The following is a 22,767-nucleotide window of genomic DNA, read 5'->3' as shown; positions in this document are numbered from 1 at the left end:
TTGCTGGTGTAGTTCATTTTAACTCTCTCTTTTGGCGAAAACATTTTAACTTTTTTGGGATACCAGAATGTAGTTGATCACATCGTAAATCCATATCAGGAAACATTGTGTTGACATATACAAAAAAAAGGAAACATTGTGTTAATGTTCAGTCAGTTCTTAAACTAAAGATCTCCAAGAAAAGCTGTTGATCACTGTTGGCTAATCAACTACCATGTAAATTTGCTCATCGGAGAATAAGGTACTCCTATTAATGATCAAAATGAGCTACCAATAAGCCCTACTGTCTCCCCTGGTATAACAGAGTAGCACATCATTTTCATGGGATCACATTGTAGATGCCTTCGCAAATCGGGAGAATCTTGAGCATCTGTCATTCATAAGAAACTCTGGGTTTCCTTCTTCAACCTAAATTTGGAGGAAAAAATAGAGTTAAATAATTATGAAAGCTTGATGAGTGAAAGGCAGTTAGTGATTTTAACAGAGTAGTGGTGTCTGATTTATGGTACTGTTACTTCATTTCCATTAAGTATTTTACTGTGTGTCTAGATATGACTTTCCGAGTAATCTCACTACTGAGAAGTTAAAATAACATAATAGCACGACTTACCAGTTTGCCGTCATCAAGAACCAGAATATTGTCCATCTTCATCACCGTTGAAATACGATGGGCTATGGTGAGCACTGTCATGCCTTTGCATTCAGCAGAAATAGTATTCTGTAACAGGGATGCTGTTTGATTATCAACGTTGGCTGTGCACTCATCAAGGCAAAGAACCTGTAGAGTCATTGACAGGTTTAAGTGCAAATATCCATTTAGAGCGAGAGGGAGTGCTGCGCGAGTGCCGAGGGCCTCCGTCGGTTCGCGGCGGCGGCCGAGCCATGGCAACGACGACCACTTCTTCACCGACCCCGTCCTCGCCGCCGACGTCGGGCCCGCGCGGGCGCGAAGACAGGTGGCGCGGCGGCCGCGGCTCGGACTCGGAGGACACTCCGCGGTCGCGAGCGTGGAGCTTCGGCGGCGGGCGGGCGGAGCACGGCGACCGACCGGAATCGCGTCAAGGGCGCAGCGGGTAAGGTCTGAGAGATCTTCCGGGAGGAGGAAGGCGTCGCCTTTGACGGCCTTGACGACCTCCGACGACCCCATGGATGACGACGAAGACAACCCGTGGGAGGAACCCACACATGTGACGCGCAAGCGTGCGCGCGGCCGGCGAGCTGGGAGGAAGGTGGCGGCGAAGGCGGCGCGGACCGAGCGCGTCGTCGGCGCCTACGACGAGTACCGCGGAGCTCGCATCCTCTGCACGCGCCTCGGCCACCGCGCCGCCGATCGCCTGCCGTCGGCCGGTGTCGCTGCCGCGGAGAGGTTGGGCATATGGCACGGGAGTGTGCGCTTTCCCCGCCCGCCGCGACCAGGTGAGTCGCCCGCCGTGGGACGTGAGGCCGGCACGCGAGACGGGCGTATGTTGAGGGCCGCGGCCGCCGCATGGATGATGGCGCCGGTGCTCGCGCGCGTGCGCCGGGGACCAACCAGGCTGGGGAGCCTCCAGCTCGCCGTGGCGCCGCGCTGACGGGATGGAACGAAGGATGGAGGCGCCGCGCCGCATGCAGGCCCACTCGGGGCCGACGCCGCGCCGCGTGGGACCATCGTGCCATAGGGCCAGGGCCGCGCCGAGGAGGGGAGGTCCCGCCACCAAGGGTCGCTGAGAAGGCGCAGGTTGAGCGATGCGCGGCGGTAAGCGTGGTGTGCGGCAGAGCCGTGGGGAGGCCCGCGCGGTGGCGCCGGTGCCGGCAGGCGTCGGCGCGGTCACTGCGCCGGCTTTCGCCGCGTCGAGATCTATCAGGCCACGCCGCGAGGATCAACAAGTTGCCGCAGCGTGCGTGCTCCGGTGAGTGGGTGGTGGTGGCGCGACGCCGCGCGTCTTTGCTGCGTCTTTGCCTCGCACGGCGGAGATCGACGACGCGGAGGACATGCTCGCCAAGGCACTCGCTCGTGATTGTTGGCGTCCGTCGCGCGGTCACCACGGAGGAGGTAGCCATGGCGGCCCGGAAGACGTCCACGGTCTGCCGGCGGGAAGCTTCTCGGTGCACGCCTTGCCGCCACGAGGACTTCTCGATCTTCTTCGCGAGGAGAGAGGATCGGGACGGTGCTTCGGGTGATGAGGTCATCGCGTCTCCGTTCTTCGGGAGCTGCTCGGACCATGGGCGCGCCGCACGCACGCCGTGTCAGGCGGCCTACGTGTGCACGTCGAGGTCGAAGTGGAGGGTGCCGTGCCAACGCTTGGAACCCGTCCATGGCGGAGGCGATCTGGCGCGGCGGCACAGGGTGGAGCGGCGCACCCGCTAACGAGGTCCGCGCGGACATGGGCACTTTTCGGTTATCGGCGTGGTGCCTCGACCCCGCGGCGATCCCGAAGGAGGTTGATCTCCACATTGTGGAGCCGGATGAGCCACCGTCGCTTGAGGACTTGGCGGCGCCGGCGCGGTGATCGTGCCGCCACACATCAACACGTTGGCTTATCGTGATCGTCCATGTGACCCGGCACCGTCGACTTCCGCCGCAACGCTCCGAACAGAACGTCGGCGGCCGTGCACACGATGGTGATGGGAGCACCCCGGCATGGCCAACACGCCGCCAATACAACTACACGCGCGGGGTTCCCGACACCACTGCCGGGAAGCGGCGGAGGCGGTGATCGCGAGGCATCTCGCTTCCTCCGAGCAAGGTGGCGGCGGCCGCGGTGGCTCCACGAGGGTCTGTCTTCGAAGGCGCCGTGGGTGCGCCGGCGGCCGCGCCGTGCCGGCGAACAAGCGGAGGAGGCGTGGAGGCGCAAGGTCGGGTGAGCTGCGGGCACGCGCCCGCTGCCTGGCCGCCGGTGATGGCGGCCGACGTCGGTGAGGCTGCCATTGGCGCCGTGGCTGAACAAAGAGACGTTGCGGAGAGCGCCTGGGCGGCGCGGTGGAAACCGGAGGGCTGGCTGGAGGTCTCCGCCGAGAGCGCCATTGAGCCGGACGGGCGGAGGTTGCCGTGGGAACCGTCTTGGTGCGAACGCCGGCGAGGAGCGCCGCCACCATATCGGTCGTGGGCGCCATGGATGCGCACGCAGGCGCTTCCAGCGCGAGGGACGTGGTGGGCGCGGTCCACGGGCCGACGTGGACGGAGATGGACCCGGTCCATGCACCGGCGCTCGATCGCCGGACACAGTCGCGGTCAACGATCGGTCCAAGGAGCGAACTCGCGTCGGGGGCGGTGGGGCGGTGGAGGGCAGAGGAGGCTGCCGGGCGCGCCGAGTCGACTTTGTCGGCGCCGTTGGACGGATCCGGTCCAAAAGGGACGGCGGTTTCAAATCATCTTGCGGGCGATGGGGAGGCGCCGGTGCGGGAAGGTTCCGGGTGGGTGGGATTTTCGTGCCGTTGGGCGGCTCTCCCCGCGCCTCCGCGCGCCAACGGGAAGAGCCCTTACGCCCAAAGGTTGACGCTTTGGAGGACCTAGGCGGGCCTTTCATCCCCAGGCCATTTGCTGGGCACGGCCGCTTGCACCCGCCCCTCACGTGGTGGGATGGTGCGGGCCGAATCCGAGGGGCGATGGGATCTTGGGCCAAGTCGTGGACAGGCTCCCGTCGGATGGGATGCTTCCCTGCCAAGCCCTAACAACATGTCGGCCAGATGCTCGACGCTGACAAGGGGAAGGCTCTGGTTGACGACGACGCGGTGGACGAGGAGATCCTGGCAGACCCGGCCCCACAGCGCACGGTAGAGGACGACTACACTGCCCCTGGCGGCCCCTCTCCCAGTGTGTCGCCGCCTGCCACCGATGGTGTTCCGTAGAACGCGACAACCCTTGGTACAGAATGCAGCGATTGCAGCGCGACCAAGGACGCTTGGGGAGTTCCTTGAAGCTGCGAAATCGCGCTCGGATGCTCTCCTCCAAACCCCTGCTTGTTAGGCGACGGTTGAGTGAGTGAACTTTCCCGCGCCGGAGCTCCGGGATCGCGAAACAACCGGGGAGGGATGAACGCCGAGATGAAGGCGGTACGGAACGATGCGCAAGCTTGGCTTACTCTGGTGATGAGGCGCGTCTGAGTGCCCTCGAAGCTTACCACAAGATGTCTGAGCTCCCATGACGGATGACATGATTGAGGCCATCGCGGAGTTCTACGGATGGACGCTCTCCACGATCGTAGGCTGCTCTCGCCGATGCGAGGATGTCGGGTGGTCGCCTCGTGGAGCTTGACCCCGATGTTCGCTATCTAGGGTGTGCCTTGTAGTCGATCCAATGTTGTACGAACCTAAGATTTTGGTGGCCAACGTGCGAGGCCTCAATGATCGCGCGCGATACGGCTGTTAGGAGTGTTGTAGGCTCACGGGTGCATCTATCGTTTGTATCCGGAGACAAAACTTGCGGTTGTAACCCCTGCCATTGTTATGGAAGCGCTGGGCGCGGACTTTGATGCTTACTTTTGCTTGCCTGCGACGGAAACTCGGGGTGGGATGATTATGGCATGGGTGAGCAGGGTGGTGCAGCTTGACAGCGCCCACATAGGTGCTAATAGCATTACTGCGAGGGTTGCTCCCCACAGGGGGAACCATGGTGGTGGGCGACTTGCGTCTACGGACCACGGTGAGGCCGACAAGGTCGCCTTCACGGATGAGCTTCAAGACGTCCGCGCGGGATCCACCAGGGACCCCAGGCTCTCTGGGGACTTCAACATGATCTACCGGTGAGGACAAGAACAATGGTAACCTTAACCGTAGGATGATGGAGACGATTCCGCCGTCTTCCTTAACGACCATGTGAGTAGGAAGGAGATCTACCGCATGGAAGACGCTACACTCGGTCAAATGAGCGCGAAACCCTACTGCGAGGTTCGGCTTGGACCGGGTATTTGCCACCGTGGCTTGGGAGGGACTCCATAGTAGGCTGCGTCTTGGCTTAGCGGCAGTTGTGGCGGATCATTGCCCCTACTCCTTGACGCACCACACGGTCGGGAGGGCGGAAAAGATTCCGATTGAGCGTTTACGGCTGCGCCTTGACGGGTTCGATGAGGTGGTTCGAGCGCTTGGGAGGAGGTCGGGGGGACACGGCCCTTCAAAGGCGGCTCACCGCTAAATTGAAACTCACGGCGGCAGCTCATGAGCTGAGTGACAAGAAGGTTGGATCTATCAGCTGACTAATGCTAGCGCGGGAAGTGGTGCGAGGTTGGACATTGCCATGGAATCCCGACGGCTCACATCCGGAGTGAGCGTCGACTCCGGCCCACCTCAAAGCGAGACCTACCCCACTTAGGGCTGGCCTCGCGAGCGGACGATGGCTCGCCGGCGGGCAAAGATCGCATGTAGGCTGCGGGGAGGGGAGACGCCAACACGGCCTTCTTCCACCAAAGCACATGCGGCCTACGGGCGCAGGAAGAATGTAATCCCACCGGTTGAGTGTGGATAACATGGTTGTTTCGACCATGCGGCCATGGCGAGGCTACCTTCGCACACTTTGAGGTGCTTGGCACCTCGGTGGCAAGGGCTCACTCGGCGGACTTAGACTTTACGGGTGTCACTACGGAGGATCTATCCGAGCTCGAGGTGGCGTTCACTAAGAGGAGGTTTGGGAGGTGATCAAGCACTTGCCGGGGCAAAGCTCCGGCCACGATGGGTTTACTACCTGAATTCTGCGAAATCTTTGGAGGGTGGTCAAGGCTGACTTCATGGCGGCTTTTGACAAGCTTTACACGATGTGTGGGCGCGGATTCCAAGGCCTTAATCGGGCTTTGATGGTGCTGCTGCCCAAGCGCCCGGACGCCATGGCGCTAGGTGATTACGAGCCGATAAGCCTTATCCACATCTTCGCTGCCGTGGCGAAGATACAGCTACTAGGCTGGCACCCCGGATGGAGTCGCCGGTGGACCGCAACCAATGCGCCTTCGAGGTCGAAAAAGATGCATCCACGACAACTTCATGTTGGTCCAAAGACCTCCCGCTTCCCGCACGGGAGAAGGAGCCGAGGGTGATCAAGTGGATATTGCTCGGCCTTTGACTCGGTGTCTTGGGGATTCCTCATGGAGGTTCTCCGAGAAGATAGGGTTCGGCCCGAGGCCCGAGAGCTTGTCTCTCGCTGTTGTACAGCTAGTACTCGGTCTGCTCAATGGCGAGCGGGACCCCCGATCGGCATCGGAGGGACCGAGACAGGGGGACCCCATGTCGCCATCCTGTTTGTCCTAGTGATGAACTCGCTCAACAAGATCTTCGACCAAGGCATATGAAATTTGGGTGTCTTGCGACGGTTGGCGCGGCGAGGATCCGGCGACCTCCGTGTCGCTCTATGCGGATGATGTGGTGATCTTGCCACCGGACGATGCGAGTTGAGTGCGTGCACGCGGCATCTGGAGCTGTTCGGACGGAGCCTCGCTTGCGCACCAACTTCGCTAAATGTTCGGTGTCCCCGATTGCGTGCTCGGACGAGGAGGTGCGGCTGCGGCGGCACACATGGAGTGCCGGCTAGCGCCTTTCCCGGTGAAGTACTTGGGTATCCCCCCTGTCCACAAGGCGTCGTCGGCCGAGACCTTCCGGCCCGCTTGTGGACAAACTAGGCCGACAAGGCTGCCGACGTGGCGGGCGTCCATGATGCCAAGCGGACGCTTGGCGCCGATTAGAGCCGTGGCCGGCGGCAATCCCGCCGCACCGCCTAACGGGTTCGGCCGTGAACAAAGACCCTCAGCGGATCAGCAAGATCCTGCGAGGGTTCCTCTGAGTGGGACGGGCGAGAGGCCAATGGAGTCAACGCCACGTGAAGGGCAGGGTGTGTCGACCGCCGCACCTAGGCGGGCTGGGAATCCCCGAGTTGGCACGTATGGCCATAAGCCTAAGGGTGCGGCTCTGGAGGATGCACACCGACCCCCTGCGTCCGTGGAACGGGCTGTGGACATGCGATTCTCGAAGCTGAGCCGGACATCTTTGCGGCCTCCACCCACGATGAGGGTTGGCAATGGAGAGTCCGCTCTCTCGGGAGGACAGATGGTTGGGCGGCCGTTTCCATAAAGGAGATGGCGCCCCGGAGGTGTACGCGCGGTTCCTAAACGGCGCGGAAGGTCTTGTCTGATGCGTCGAGCACCGTGTAGACCGCACTTGGATCCCCGACATAACTGGAGCACCCAGTGCCCTTGCACTTTGGCAATATGTGCAACTTTGGAGCAGGCTGAGGGATTTCCAGCTTTCGGAGGAGCATGACACGATGGTGTGGGTTTGGACGACGGATGGCCAGTACACCTCCCATTCTTGCTATGAGGCCCTCTTTCAGGGGGGGATCACCTCACCATCATGGGAGCTGAACTGGAGATCCTGGGCGCCCCCTAGGGTGAAGTTCTTCATATGGTTGGCCTGTCTTGACAGATGCTGGACGGGTGAGAGGCTAGCGCGTCGTGGTCTACCACATGCGCCCGGATATTGTGTGACCAATCCGAGGAGACTATGACGCATCTCCTCACTGGGTGCTCTTTCTCCAGGACGGTCTGGTTCGAGGTCCTCTCGTGGATCCGATCCACCTCTGGACCTCCTTCGGAGGGGGACTTCGCGGAGTGGTGGTCGCAGGTGGTGCGTACCACCCCTCTCCAGTTGCGCAAAGGTACATCGTCGATAATCATGCTTACGGCGTGGTGGATCTGGAAGCACCGGAACGCTGCGATTTTCGACAACGCACGGCCTTCAGTGCCTTCCTTGCTCGGCGACATCAAGACCGAAGCGCGACAGTGGGCGAACGCGGGAGCCCGGGGTGTCCGCCAGCTCCTCCCCTAGACTAGGTCTCCTTTCTTGGGTCGAGTTGTAGTGCGGGGTGTTCGTCCTCTCTTGGACATGTACATATAACCTTTCTCTCTATCTATCAATGCATCGAAACGCAAATCTTTTGCGTTTTCGCGAAAAAGGTTTAACTTCTATTAGCAACTACAAGGCACACAACTTAACATCTACCATAAGCTTTTACTTCTTTCTCTGTTCTCTCCCTCTTAGGAGGCTTGTAAAACTCCCTATCTTTTCAATGCAATGAAACGCAAAAGTCTTTTGCGTTTTCTCGAAAAAAAAAAATTGCACAAGCTTCAAAATGCCAATGTAGTACAGGTACCGTTGCAACCGTAAAGTAGTATACCTTGGATGATTTTAGGATGGCACGGGCAAGACATAGGAGTTGTCGCTGGCCTACTGAGAAGGATCCACCACTTTCCTTCACATGGATATCAAGTCCTCCTATTGATTCGATCTCTGCCTTCATATGGCATTTTTCAAGAGCTTCCCATATCCTCAGATCTGTTGTTATACTGAAAGGGTCTAGGTTCTCCCTGTAGTGGACATTGTCATCTAAAAATTTAGAATGTTGGATATACATGTTTTTTTGTTTTTCCTCCAAATATCCCACAAATCCAAACGTGAAAATACTATTAAGGCAGAAATGACAGATAAGAGCAACTAATATTTTACCTCAAAGAACCATCAAACAAGAACGGACTCTGGGGCACTACTGCAAAATGCCCACGGAGATCTCGGACAGCAACTTTGGCCACATCAAAGCCATCTACCAAGATGCGGCCGTTGCAGATTGGAGCTAAACGGAAAAGTGCATTCAGTATACTGGATTTCCCTGCTCCAGTCCTTCCTATTATCCCAACCTAATAAACCAGGACAAGTTTAGTGGTGGTTTTGTGAATGATTCGACAAGAATGTTCAGGCAGTAACGTACCTGCATGCCAGATTCAACATGGAATGTGACGTCATTCAAAGCAGGTGGTAAATCTGCTTTGTACCTTAGAGTTACATGCTCAAACTCAATCTTCCCTTCTGTTGGCCAACTTCTGTGAGGAGATTCTGATCCCTGGAGTTCTTCTTGAGGTATACCAACATACTGCAAGCATTATCAAATTATTAGAGAAAAATAGGCTTGTCACTAACAGCTAAAATATGTTTTGGTTTTTACCTCAACAACCCTCTCAACAGAAATCATTTCCTTCTCTGTCTCTGTAAAAGTGGTCAAGAAGCCATTCAACAGCGATACAAAAGGTGCTGCATATGATAGCGCCAGGCCTACCTGCAGTGAATTTCTTTAGCCTTAATCGCTATGTAGTTGAAAGCAATACTTTCAACAGGAGTGGAAATGTAAAAAAATTAAGCCTGAAGTTCGTATTTTCTTCATGTAGTACTTACCAATCCAGGTGTAACAAAGTTAACATTCGAGTTGTTATGGAAGCCAACGACGGCCATTACGGCAATGAACAAAATGATCGACCCTGCCAACAACTGAAGTGATTTGCCGGTTACTGCATTGACTGTCCAGTAGGCCTAACTGATAGAGAAAGGTCCATGATTTCATAACAGAAGATGAAGTTATCATCACATGGAAAAGGCTACCTGGAGTCTTAATGAGAGCCACAGACCAGCCATAAGCTCAGAGTAGGATGTTTTCTGATATAGTGTCAGATGTTGGATGAATCGCTGTAAGAAGAATCCCTGTGTATCAAACAGTCAGTATCTTGCAGAAACCACCAACACAGGTCACTAGAGCGTTAGTGTTCTAACAGCCAGGATCAAATGAAGGCAAGTGTTCTGGTAACTCCATGTTCAATAGTCTAGATGTGATTAACATACTTCCTTTTGAAATGCTCTTATTGTTGATGAACCATCAAGTATCTCTGTAAAAGATGAATAGATAGGTGAGCGGGCAACACTGTCAAGTCGTCTTACTTCACGTGATGTCGACCTGTAATAGTACTGCACAGAACATTAGTGTTACTCTCCAAAAGTACAGCATGTGTGCAGTGAGACAAGTCATACGAACTACAGAAAAAAATAAAAAATCAGATGCCACATTGTAAATGTATTTAGGCTGACAACAATGAGCTGCACATGAGCTCATTTTACATTCTCTTTTCAGTTTTGTGGAAGGGTCTCCTGAAAGGTATGCTATGGTATAGAACTTCATAGCTGATACCGTAAGAGCCAAGTCAATTATCAGTTTCACTACATAGCATGCATTAAGAATATTTTATGAACAGTTTTTTTAAGTAAGAATGTGAAGGATCAAAGCCTAGAAAAAGTAAAAACTAAAACTAATGAAGTCATTAATGAAAAAATAAATGGATGTTACAGTACCTGCACTTTGCTGTAGATAAGCCAGAGGGGAATTAAGATGAGTAGGAATGTAACCTGCATGGCAATGTTCATGAATTACAAGATAAGTGAATTAATTTGTATGAATAGAATACTGACCACATTAGAAATATATTAAGACTATTACATATTTACCTGTGAATAGCACAAAACAACAAGAGTGCCAAGTAAGCTGAAGAAGTTGGCCACAAATATATTGAGGATAAATGGAAGAGAATCATCAATAGCGTAGAGGTCTGACGATAATCTGGAAAGTCATAAAGTTCATCGATTGCGTTTACACATTTCGGAGCTTACTGAACATAACTGACATACTAACCTATTCAGTATTCGGCCACTGGGATTTTGGTCAAAAAAAGAAACTGGGGCACCGATGAGATTGCTGAGAAGATCAGCATGTATCTGAATTGCTGCACATAGGCCACCGTATGCAAAAGAAAATGCCCTTCCCAATGTGAAAAGGGAGTTGATTATTCCAAACACAGCAAGGATAGTCTGCACATAAAGATCAAAATCTTGAATCAACAGAATGTGCATACCATCTTATTTATTTGACAATTCACACACATGGAGATTATTTCACGCAGAAGTGTGACCAGTTATAGGCAAGTGTTTAAATTCGCTTCACTTAGATAGAGAGCATTCTTACCAGATAAAATCTTGTATTTTTGGTACCTGTGCTGGTATCAACCCAGTAAGTCAACCAAAGATCGTTGCCATTACGAGATGCTTGCATCAAGAATGCACTTAGAAATATTAGAAGTACCATTGACCATCCCGCAAATGTTGCATATTTTCTGTACAAATAGGACGATTAAGAAGCTTTCATTATTTAATGACCTGAATTGACAGTTCTGCAGAACAACTCACTTGTACACAATAAGCTCAACCATCCCTTCTTTCCTGGCCTCTGCTTCAGTCTGATCACTTTTTTCCTCCTGATCAACCACTGAATCATTGTTAAGCATATCTTTAGTTATGAGTTCAGAGGTGCTTGGTCCTTTATCTTTTTGTGAAATTGTTGCTGACAAAGCACATGAACTATCTGGCTCAAATATTGTTGAATATGGAGTTGCCAAGAAACATTCCGATGTACCAAACCACTTTACAAATCCATTAGCCATGACCACAATCATATCTGCAGCGGAAATGGCCTGAAGAAAAAGAAAACGGCGTTGCTTTTAGAGAAACAGACTTCATTATCATTTCAAATTCTTGTTTCAACATACAGTTCATTACTCCTTACTACCAGGTAGTGTTTTAAATATGATAGACATTTATATTAGAACTTAGAAGCAACATGCTACAATCTGTTTGGGTGAGATTAATTACATGGAGATTGTGAGTGCTTAATAATCGTGTTTTTTGCTTCATTTGTGGTCCCATAATCGCTTTTTCAAGGATCCACGAAGCAACTTGTGAGTCAACTGCACTAAGTATATCATCAAACAAGTATATATCAGAGTCCTGATACAAAGCCCTGCAAGTGTACAATCATAGTGTTAGTAAGAGAACTCTGAACTTTCCGCTCTCAACTGCACATTGTTTTTAGATATGACCTTGCCAATGCTAGACGGGCTCTCTGTCCTCCAGATAAGTTGAGACCTTTCTCTCCAATGTGTGACATATCTCCGCCAACCATTGCTGAGATATCGACATCAAGGGTACATGCCTGTATTACTTCTTCATATCTGCATGAATGTTGCAACACAGGATACTAAAATATACTACTAAGAAACAATAAATACAGTTAATTCGATTTTTTAAGAAAGACGAACAAAAGAAACACTATAAGCAAAAGAAGTGACTTCTAGTAAAGCTAACATTAAGATAATCTACCTCTTTGTATCAAATCCTTTTCCAATCAAAATGTTATCTCGTAAAGAACCAGATAGTATCCAAGGTACCTAAAAAATATCATTGACACTTCAGTTTTGTGCCATCCGACGATTAAGGAATTTCCAAATCATAAAGTACAACCTGTGGTACATACGCAATCGAACCACATGTGTTGATAGAACCACTGATGATAGACATTTCCCCAATAATAGAATTCAGCAAAGATGACTTGCCCGAACCAACCTGAAAATGAACATAACTTTTTTTCCAATTAACAGAAAATAACTGCAATTGCCATGCAGTTATACAAGATTGGTGACTTCTATTCCTTGTAGGACACTAAGGTGATTAACCGAAAGTCTTATTGAAGTTCCACCGCACACTTAGCTTCCAAATCAAACTTAAATTTTCATTACAGAAGTGCCATAGAAAAGATAAATCTGGTGGAAAGAAACAAGTGTGGGCAGTGAACATTTAAGAAGGTTGCGCTGGTAGTAGTATTGCAAATTCAAATACTCCCTCCGTCCCAAATAAGGCCACAACGCATTTTGAGGTAGAGCTTTGACTAACAATTTGACCAAAAAAATTGAGTTATATCATCATATGTCATAAAAATATATCATTGGATTCATATTTGAAAGATGTTTCCAACAATATATTTTTGGTTTTTATTGGTCAAAGTACGAAGTGGCATTACATATAAAAACGGAGGGAGTATGTTTTTCAATATGTGTTATCTCCATCAAATAAAATACACTCCAGTAAGTAGACAGCCATATAATTTGAAAATCACCTCGCCTATGATTGCAATGAAAAGGCCTTTTGGTAGCTGCAGAGATATGTCTCTGAGAATAATGTTGGGCTCAGCAGTTGAGCTATTAGACCAAGAACAACATACATTCCTGACGACAACAGCTGTGGGATCATAAATCGTTTCAGTATTTCTTTGAAAGTCATCCTTTGCAACGTCAGTTGATGCCGTCAACTCAGAAGAGCAATGCTCTGGAGAAGACAAGTAATTGCGCAGTCTTCTACTAGATATAACAGCCTGCAATGTTAGAGAATACAGATGTTACAGCAATAGAAACACATCTAGCATTACAATAACAGATGGCATCTAACTTACATCAATCATCCCGTTAATAACCCATGGGAATGAGTTTAATGGGGATATCAATGTGTTGAAGAGTGCGACACAGGTGAAGACCTGTAAGAAAGAATCCATGTAAGGACTTTTTGTCACGCTGATGGCATCCTCAAACATACTCCGTACAATTCAAGGTATTGTTTTACCGTTGCAGCATCCAGCGAGTGACCCATTACTGCAAATATGGAAAAGGTGAAAAGGGAGAATAACGTTGGTGTGGTTGCCCAGAAATAGACACACCATGCATCCAGATATTTTCGAGTCTATTGGGAAAAGAAGTGCTTGTGAGTTCCAATGCCAAAAAATGTGAATTATTAAAAAAAACTAAAATTGGTAATGAGCAATTGCACACCGCAAGATGCATCACTTCTAATTCTCTTCTTTTCTTCAAGCGTTGGGTGAAAAGTTTCTCCCAGCTGTACATCTTCACTGTTCTAATGTGTGCTAAGAGTTCTCCTGCACAACTTATCCTGTCCATAAAGAAATACCAATGGACTTTATTCTAGTTATAAATTATAACATCCATTGTGTCTACTTAGGCAATTTCTGCACAATTACTTGAACTTTCTTTTTGATTCCTATTATTCAATGTAGACAATAGTTTATGCTAATGACATGCAAGCAAATATCTTATGGTGTTCTCATATATGTCGATGGAAGGAAACAATATGAAAACATGAGAAAGAAAAGGATTGTTTCTTTGTTCTATAACAGTAATAGATGAATTGCTTATCGGCTTATCATACCTCTCATCTTTTTGCTTCATCATATGTTGTGTGGCAGTAGCAATCCTTGTAGAAATCGACTTGTTCACTGTATAATATAGTAGTGTGTTGATGATATATGATTTGAACACAAATCTTGAAAGTAATGATTGAAATATGCCTGGTATGACGTAATGCAATCTCTATATAATCACAGTTTCGTTAAGTTGCACATTTATATGTGTACACTCTGGCATACGTGCATTTCTCATAAATGGTCCAGATATAAAGAGGCATATATGAAGTAAGAGGCCGAAGAATGATCTACAGACTACACACATAATGATGGGGATGCATGACCTGCCAAGTCTCTCAAGATGTGTACAGAAATCTAATTCACAGTAAACAATTAAAAGATATAGCAATACCTGGTATTAGTATGATTGTTATTGCAAGTCCAGATAGGAATGCATAATTTACTTGTGTATACAATAGGTAAAGAGCAAGTCCAATCTGCAAAGGCAAGCTAGCCAAACACCATGGTATCCAATCCCACCATTAAATAAAGGTGGTGCAAACATATGATCTCAGAGGCATTAATAGCCTAACATTGATAGAGAAAGATATACCTCCAAGCATCATGAAGGCTGTTACATAAGTTAATTGTGCGGTCAACATCAACAGACATGAAGGTCTGTATTTCTCCTTCAGAGAACCTAGAACGCTCAGATAGACTGAGACATAGGCACTTTTTTATGGTCCATCAAAATTGAAAAGGAACAAAGGTAAGTCAGGTAATATTTGAATGATGCTTCAAGTCATTACAGTGGAAGTTACGAAATTCAGTGTTGAATCGGATAGGAAGAAGGCAATGTACAGCAGCAGCCAGCAACAGAAAATATACTATCGCAGTTGTACACTGTCACATGTTTGGTCTAGACAAGTATAAACTATCATACAAACTACTAGTTGGCTCCATATTGAACAGCGGGAAATCTAGGTGTCTCATCTGACTGATATCTATCATTAATGGGAAGTGCATAGTAGCCAAGGTTACCCAATGAATAAATCCTGTTAGTAGCATGTGCCCATGACCAGTGTAACTTACTATTGGGAAATGCAAGCTGGCTACGATGTTCTTTGCTTTTTTCTTTTCTTTTCTGAAGGAATGATAGCAAAAGGTACAGATTGGGGACGGGCATACCTTCTGGTAAACTATTCCCATGATACTTGATCGTAACATCAACTTGAGCTTTGCTAGACGAAATGAGTACTGGGTATCTAAAAATGACCTTGCGAACAGGAAACCAAAATTGAATAAAATTTAGTTACACACAACTGAGTTAGCCACCATTTTTGGAAAGATACTGCTCTAATAAGGTCAGAACCTCTATGCCGTGTCACTGTTTAGCATGCTCATTATGACAAGTAAAAACCATACTCATAGTACAAAGGAAGATTAGAAATCATAACTGGTAAAGTCATTTTCACTATCATACTTATTCCAATTCAGGGGTAACCAATTTAGCTAAGCAGCACCAAAATGTACATGTACACGACTTATTTTTTTCTCGAACAGACACTTTGAGGAAACCGTCAAAAGATGGTTGAACAAGCGCGTAGCAAGGCTACAAAGCAGAAGGCAAAAAGAAAGGAAAAGAAAACAGAAATAACTGTACAAGGCTAACATTCTGTTAGCCTGAGAGGTTTACTACATGTACAAGACTAACAAGTGTTAACGTGATGCAGCATTATTCAGAAGAGAATATGGGAGAAGACTATAATGCCTAACACCTGCCACTGTCTGTCTGTGACTAAAAGGCTTGTGCAATTTGTAAATTTTTAATTGCAAGTTCATTTCGTCCAAAACTGAACTGAATGCTTACTTGATAATCGAAGTCAATCCTAGAGAAATGGCAATAGTATATCCATCCATGCCAACAGAACCTGATGAGAGAAATGTATGAATTACTAGATTGGTTTGTTTACATTGCTAAAAAAGGCACAAATAAACCAGTAAAGTGGATACTACTTTGATATGAATCATTATTCAAAAGATATCCTACTTTATTCCCAATATATTATAGAATGCTTCTACAAGAACTACCTCCCAAATACTTTTTTGTTCAAAAGCTTGTAAAAATGCTTGCTGGTGGTCTTTGGTTTTTCTGAACCATCAATGTGAGGCAAACTAAGAAAATACTTGAGAAAACTGTGTGTAGTGTATGTTTTAGTGCCAAAAAAGTAGTGCGGTCATTATTTTCCTTAGAATATTTTATAGCAAGCCTTGTCGACTTTTGAGAAGAAACACCTTGTTGAATAAGCCTTATGAACTTGTTGAGTAGCAGTGGGCTAACAAAACTGATACTGTCATTTATCACCTGCATGATTAGAAATTATGATAATGTATTAGAAGACGAATAGTATGTATGAATGTATAAGGGTCAATTCCATTTTCCAAATGATAAGTTTGCCAGCATTCATTCAAAAGAATGGAAAGTATAAACCGAATACCCACTCCCACCCCATCCACCCATAATGAAGGTGTGTCTCCCAAGATACATATCAATTTGATAAAATCCATCACAGCATTTAGTGCATGGAGTTTTCAGTAGTAATATGATAGTGTCTTTTTCGTCACTTGGTCAGTCTGGTCACATACACAACATCGTTACAGAAGGGGGTTGCAGAAAAAGATCATGTACATTTGCATCGTAAATCTCTCCATTTATAAAATTATAACCCTGCACCCCAATTCATATAAACAGCATATATTTACTCAACTTCTTCTACGGAGTATAATATTTTCTTAACAATTTCTGAAATTATTTTAAAAAGTACCTTTAACATGCCCAAACGTAAGTAGATCCATCCATAAGCGTGAAACATAGCTCTAAGCAGAGATGGATCAGCATGATGATTTTGATGTTCAGCAGTCCACGAAGACAGAAGTTTGTCATAACAGGAATCAGCTCTGAGCTCAGAAGGTAATTCAAGTAGATCTGCGAAATCAAGTTGTCTTGTGATACCAATGTCCATCATTGGATTAACAGACTTAAAAGTCAACAGTTCCCAGATATTGTGGTGCTTATATACCTGAAAGGACAGCACAAAAAGCATATAGAGAAATTCAGAACCTGGCCTCTTTATTTTGTTAACAGAAAGAAAATACCAGTGTTCGAGTTGTAAATAATCAACCCGAAGTAAACGCATATGGCATTCTGTAGCTTAGCAGGTGCAATATTCGCTCCCACATCAAAGTAATACATAACATATTGGCATGGCCATTTAGAGGAACATGTTTGCAGGTCCAGATTATAGGTTCACGATGTGTAGAGGTACGGCATTAAGGATGCCAATGGTGGTTGGCGGATTTGAAGCGAGTCCTGCGGTTCGCAGCGCCATTGATTTTGATTCTCCAAAGCGGGAGCGTCCCGGTTCTGCCCTCCTTCGCATAATTGGTTATCTCTTTTCCCTCCTTGGGTTTTGGTGAGTTGTGGTGCCCTATGTGCTCCCGTGGTTGGCATGTAGGCTGAGGATAGTTTTGTGGTATTGGTTGTAACATGTGTCTCACAGTAGTTGATTCTGTTCATGCCTTGAGTGGTTGGGTGTATTGGCCTAGTCTTAGGCTTGTAATCAACATTCTTTTTATCAATGCATCGAGACACAAGCTTTGTGTTTTCTCGAGGAAAAAAAATAGGTTGGTGTAACCTTAATATTGATTCAGCTATTCCTTCCATGTCAGCACAAATACACAACCCAACCAAAACTTGTAAGCTTTGTCAGCATTGCTATTGCCAATTGGGGTTCTCAGATATTTTAGGTTTTGGCAACGGCGCAAAAATAGGGATGCCATTTGTATGACACAGATCAGTTGCACGCAAAACAAAGATCCCATATATTGTTATGCCAATAAAACTAACACTAACTACACAAGATTAGGCAAAAAAAAAATGCAGTAATAACATAACCAATGCAGAATTATGACTTGGCTCTTGTGTAATGGAATGAAAATGCACACATCCTGAATGTACAACAGAAACCCGAAAAGATTACTAAAAACTGCATACCAAGTTTGTGCTTTCAGTCTCAGAATTTTCATTGTTCAGAATGAGTGGAGCTTCGATAGAGTTCACTTCTCTGCAAGAGAACACAGTACACAGTTTACAGGACTTCTGAGGACCAAGCTCAGTAAAATCTATAACGATGAAAAACATCAGAGAGGGAAAGTTATTCAAAGAAGTAGCTAGGTTGCAGCTTAGCAAAACAAAAGTCTAACATTCCTAGATTAAAGGGAAATCCTCGAATTAATAAATGCAACAGGAATATAGGATACAGCCAGCAGGGATCCAAAACAAACTACAGTTGAAGTTCAATTTTGCCTCATTTTAGTAACTGCATGCATCAAATGAAGCATGACAAAAACTAAGCACATGAGTGAACTGATAAAACGACTAAGCATAAGTTATTTATACGTGACATAGGTTGCATGTTGAGATAAAACATGGCTAGATCCAAATATAACTCCTAATACCTAAAGCACTGAAATTTTAGGTTAACTTCCAACCAAAGAATATTGACAGTTTTAAGTTATATATTGGCACTTGGGCTAGTAGTTAACTTCAGCAGTCGCTAAGAATAAAAAATGATTCAAGAGATGAAAAGTAATACTCTTCTGGAGGTAGTTACAAACCGAGTACCTTTTGTTGCATAATCGGCCTGCTGCAGTTGCAACAATAAGGAAAAGTCCAAATGTAATTGATGTTGAGAATGAGAGGATCTCCGTAAAATATGACGTTGCCTGCAATGAAACCAAAATATAACATAAACTAGATTCTTCTATTTAGTGTAGCTGCCATTTCATGTCAATTTACATGCAACTTGCAGTAGCGTTCCAGCTAAAGGAACACTAGAATGGGCAGAGAATTAATAGGTTATCATAATAAGGCAGAAAATTGTAGACTAGAGTCATGTAATTGGTATCCATATCAAAGAAGCATGGTGCGAAGGGAAAGGAAGCAAGATTGTAAGACACTTATATTGTGGAGATCCACATGTAGAATTTTTTGTCAAAATTTTTTGACATTTCGAAATATAATTTTTTGGTAGAGGGAGAATACGCACCCGGGAGCCGAATTGAATTTCCGGGAATACCTTTATTACTGTGAGTGTGTATTCCAAATGAGGTATCTCTAGTAGAATCTTCAACATCCAGCAGATGCATATGAATGTGTTGTAGAGTATTTCGAACCAAGGTCCATTGGCAGAGACAAGACTCACAGATACCTACTCAGAGGACAAACTATAATGGTTTGTATTCGTTTGTTCATATGACTGGAAAGAAAGAGCAGAAAATCCTTACTGTAATGGACTTCTTACCCATGCAAGAAACTGGGAACATCTGAACAATAATTCATGGTTTGGGACATCTATGCCTTCAACTTTCTTCTTTACAAGCACAGCTAACCCAAGCAAAGAAAGGCAGGCTGCAAAGCTAGGTAGGCCAAATACAAACAACTTCTCTAGCAAACGTCTCCTGACATTCTGAAAAAAGTAGGCCAGATTTACGATGGTTGATAGAACATGGCAGAGAGAAAGAGTATATAATTAAATGGCAATGCAATAATAGTCAACTATTACCATTGTTGCAAATAAGCAAATGCCCCTATTGCTTCTCCAGATTCTTAGAATATGAATTAGTATGTTGAAATAATGCTAACAGACATTCTTATCTGAAGTTACTTTGGTTCGTGTAGGATCCTAGGATCTTTTTACATTAACTTGTATATTGCAGCATAATTGTACAGCCAGCTACTTGAACTCTTGCTAACAATGAGTTTGATGACTACACTTCAGCAACATTTGCGGAGTTAGTTGGTATAGAACAACCACCTACAAAGACCTTGAGTGAGTTCTGAAGTACATGTAGTGCTGGAATAAAAAAAGGCTACGGGGGATCTTATATAAAAATTGAGGTGGAGGGAGATTTGTATATCTAAGGATCGAGTTTATTAAGTCGTCAGTCCTCTGGGCCAAATTTGAGGACTAGGTACCTGAGTTGTTGGCGCGTTCCTGTTGGCGATGAAGAGCGCGACGACGGCGACGGTGGCAACCACATTCCCGCCGAGCCCCAGCACCGTGCGAGGACGACGCAGAGAAAGTTAAGGAGCAGCAAGCCAACAAAAATAAATTAATCGTAGAAAAACATTTCGCGATCGCCGCAGGCAAAACCAGTGGCCTCAGCGAAGGAGGAAAACAGAGGATATAAATCCGCGAAGCACGGAGCGAACCGCCTCCCGTCCCAGACCTGCATCGAAATCGCGTATCCCCAACAAAAAATCCATTACCACCGCCGTGTCCTGATCAAAACCCGCATTCCATCCGACTCTTGTACAAAATAAATAAATTCCGGCGCAGCGAAGGCGGCGCGTTGCGAGGGGTTTAGGGAGTCTCACCGTGGGATCGGCGGGGCAGAGGAAGTCCATGGCGGCGGCGGCGGCCGCCGCGAGCGCGATTCGAAGCAGGGCGCGCGGCGTAGAGGAGCGGAGTGGAGCAGACCAAGTCTGGAGCGTATCGACCTTCTCCGTCTCCTGGACTCGCGCACGCACATTTAGTGCGCCGCCGGAGCCGAGGGGTTTTGGTGCAGGCAGGCAGCGATCTCCTCCAAGCCACTGAGGCGTGGGCTCCCCGTGAAGCAGGGCCCACATGTCATCCGCAGCAAAAGTGGCTTTGGCCAGCGTCGTCTTTTTCATTCATTTTCAGGGAAAGAAAAAGGCAGCGGCCGCACTAGCGAAAGGCCGATGACGGACGTGCGCGCACGCACCGAGCACGCGGGCGTCCGCTTTGCGAGAGTGGGCTTTGCTTTTGCCAGCTTTATGTGTAACTTTTTTGGGCTTTGTTTGGATCGTCTTTTGTCTTCTTCTCGCTCGCTCATGTGACGAGCATTTTCTAGCGAGGAATGGATAGGACAAACAGTAGCATCCAGGCCCAGATCCAGACTTCCGACGCGATATCTCGGCCCGACGTACATCTCTACAAACGGCCAGGTCGAGGATGGCCCGGTGGGCTGTCGTAAGGAGTAGTCGACTACGGCCCATGCCAAACGTTGATGGTTTCTGGTTTTCTTCTCAACAAAGAACAGGCAAATCCTATACACCGATCAGGTCGCACCGCACCCCCTGGTCGGGTATTCGACCTGACCTATTTTCACCTTCTTTCTTTTTTCACTTTCTGTTTCTGTTTTTTCTTTTTCTTTTTCTTTTCTTTTTTGTTTCCTTTTCTTTTCTGCTTACTTTTCTTTTTGTTCAAAATTTAAAAAGTTCAAAATCGAAAATAGTTCAAAGCAAAAAAAAAAACATTCAAATTTGAAAAGTGTTCAAAACGAAAAAATGTTCAAAGCTAAAAATTTGTTCGTAATCGAAAAATGTTCATAATCGAAAAATTTTCAAATTAAAATATGTTCATTTTCGAAAAATGTTCAAATTTTGGAAAAAATCAATTTTTTGAAAAAATGTTCAAATTTTCAAAAATGTTCAATAAAAAAATTCAAAATTTTGAAAAACAATATTCAAAAAAATTATTTTTTAAAAAAAATATTTAAAAAAATCCCCAGATCCAAGTAATGAATTTGGGTGCGATCCCCAGATCCAAGTAATGAAATACATGTACTACGACGGTAGAGTATTGGTAAAGTGTAGGGTAGGCTTAAGACTCCCAGAATCCCTAGGAATGAGTGTAGTGATGCCAACAGGTGAGGCTAGAACCATTAGAACAGCCTACCACATAGCCATAATGAAAGCCATCACAGATATTCGGGAACATAAGACTAAGGAGCTTATTGGTTCCGAATTCGCACATATTCCACATATGGAGGAGGAAGATGACCCTATGTTGAACCACTTCAACTTTGCGAACCTGCAGAAGCCGCTAAGTACATGGATAACTGCCGAAACCTACTGACATTGTTCTTTCAGTTGAACCGACATCTGTCGGGGGCAATTGACACAATGTTGGAAGAATTCACTGAGCCCAAGGAGGAGTCGAAGGGAAAGGAACCAATGGAGGGTGAGGTTCACACACCAGTTTATTCAGCTGGTGACTTCATTAGCATTGATCATCCAGAACAACAAACCACACCTATAACACCTAGGTACTTTCCTAGTAGCTCCCAAGGCGGATATGAGGGTGGAGAGCAATCCGGAAACCATCAGCGTTCCGAGACTCCTATTGAGAACTCTACAGGTTGGTGTTGGGGATCATTCATGGGAACCTATAGCGATCCAGTCAGGTGTAATCCTGAGATGGATGAGGACGCCACAACCCAGTTTCAAAACCATCAGTATAGTAGGGGAGACTATGAGGAGTATCCGATACTAATCGAGTCGGATACTGATGGTGGGAATGCCTACGGCGGAGTCACAGGGGAGTACACCCCAGGTGACATAGGCATCCCCAATGGGCCTGCCGAAGATGGTACCCGGGGTTTACTGAAGGCCCACGACTCGAAGAATAAGAAGAATCGGAAGCCCAAGTTACTATTAAGGAAAGCTAGAGTTGTATTAGGAAATAATACTTGTAATCTTGCGGGATGAGTTGGAAACCCTCCCGGACTCTGTAACTTGTGTATTACGAAACCCTCGGCTCCGCCTCCTATATAAGGGGGAGTCGAGGGACAAAGAAAGCATCGATTCATTGTCTCACGAAACCCTAGTTTTCATATCGTCGAGCACTTTTTGGCTGAAACCTTCGAGATCTACTTGCCCTCTACTTTCGACTAAAACCCTAGTCTACAACCTGTAGGCATTGATAAGTTAATCCCTTGTCAATTGGCGCCGTCCGTGGGGATTAGAGGCGTCAAGGATCTGATCTCGATGGCACGTTCAAAATCGTCGACTTCGTCAACTGCAAGCAACGCGATGGATAGAGGTAAATAGA

The 22,767-nt window shown here is 46.9% G+C and overlaps 1 protein-coding gene across 2 annotated transcripts; it reads right to left on the bottom strand.

Moving 5' to 3' along the window:
- Positions 1 to 166: 166 nt before the first annotated feature.
- On the bottom strand, positions 167 to 20,555 carry LOC127317939 (ABC transporter C family member 13). 2 transcript variants are annotated; one of them, XM_071824761.1, is made up of 36 exons: positions 20,289 to 20,555; positions 20,100 to 20,140; positions 19,887 to 19,971; positions 19,213 to 19,377; positions 18,988 to 19,119; positions 18,534 to 18,634; positions 17,904 to 17,973; positions 16,675 to 16,929; positions 16,145 to 16,214; positions 15,720 to 15,780; positions 15,038 to 15,125; positions 14,463 to 14,581; positions 14,262 to 14,359; positions 13,876 to 13,942; positions 13,482 to 13,599; positions 13,276 to 13,392; positions 13,109 to 13,189; positions 12,776 to 13,030; positions 12,124 to 12,225; positions 11,983 to 12,050; positions 11,703 to 11,834; positions 11,476 to 11,623; positions 11,014 to 11,297; positions 10,793 to 10,940; positions 10,463 to 10,638; positions 10,279 to 10,390; positions 10,126 to 10,179; positions 9,622 to 9,744; positions 9,385 to 9,483; positions 9,181 to 9,273; positions 8,954 to 9,064; positions 8,720 to 8,881; positions 8,461 to 8,648; positions 8,132 to 8,321; positions 611 to 778; positions 167 to 408 (listed from the first exon to the last, which is right to left on the bottom strand). In XM_071824761.1, the coding sequence occupies exons 1-36, from the start codon at positions 20,538 to 20,540 to the stop codon at positions 328 to 330; spliced, it is 4,614 nt and encodes a 1,537-aa protein (XP_071680862.1). In that variant the 5' UTR covers positions 20,541 to 20,555; the 3' UTR covers positions 167 to 327. The 2 variants fall into 2 exon arrangements, with proteins under 2 accessions (XP_071680862.1, XP_071680863.1); XM_071824762.1 differs by having other exon boundaries at positions 11,560 to 11,623.
- Between the last annotated feature and the right edge of the window lie 2,212 nt (positions 20,556 to 22,767).

This window comes from Lolium perenne, unplaced genomic scaffold, assembly GCF_019359855.2.
Source record: "Lolium perenne isolate Kyuss_39 unplaced genomic scaffold, Kyuss_2.0 unplaced11, whole genome shotgun sequence".
Taxonomy (NCBI): domain Eukaryota; kingdom Viridiplantae; phylum Streptophyta; class Magnoliopsida; order Poales; family Poaceae; genus Lolium; species Lolium perenne.
Note: the sequence above shows the minus strand (reverse complement) of the source record. Positions and strands in the feature narration are given on the sequence as shown.

Bases quoted from the DNA above. Each gene is read 5' to 3' on its own strand.
- LOC127317939 (XM_071824761.1), bottom strand. From the start codon at position 20,540: ATGTGGGCCCTGCTTCACGGGGAGCCCACGCCTCAGTGGCTTGGAGGA. The intron at 11,835-11,982 runs GTAGATTATCTT...ACATTCATGCAG, and splicing joins AAAGGATTTGATACAAAGAG to ATATGAAGAAGTAATACAGG. The intron at 8,882-8,953 runs GTAAAAACCAAA...TAATGCTTGCAG, and splicing joins CTGTTGAGAGGGTTGTTGAG to TATGTTGGTATACCTCAAGA.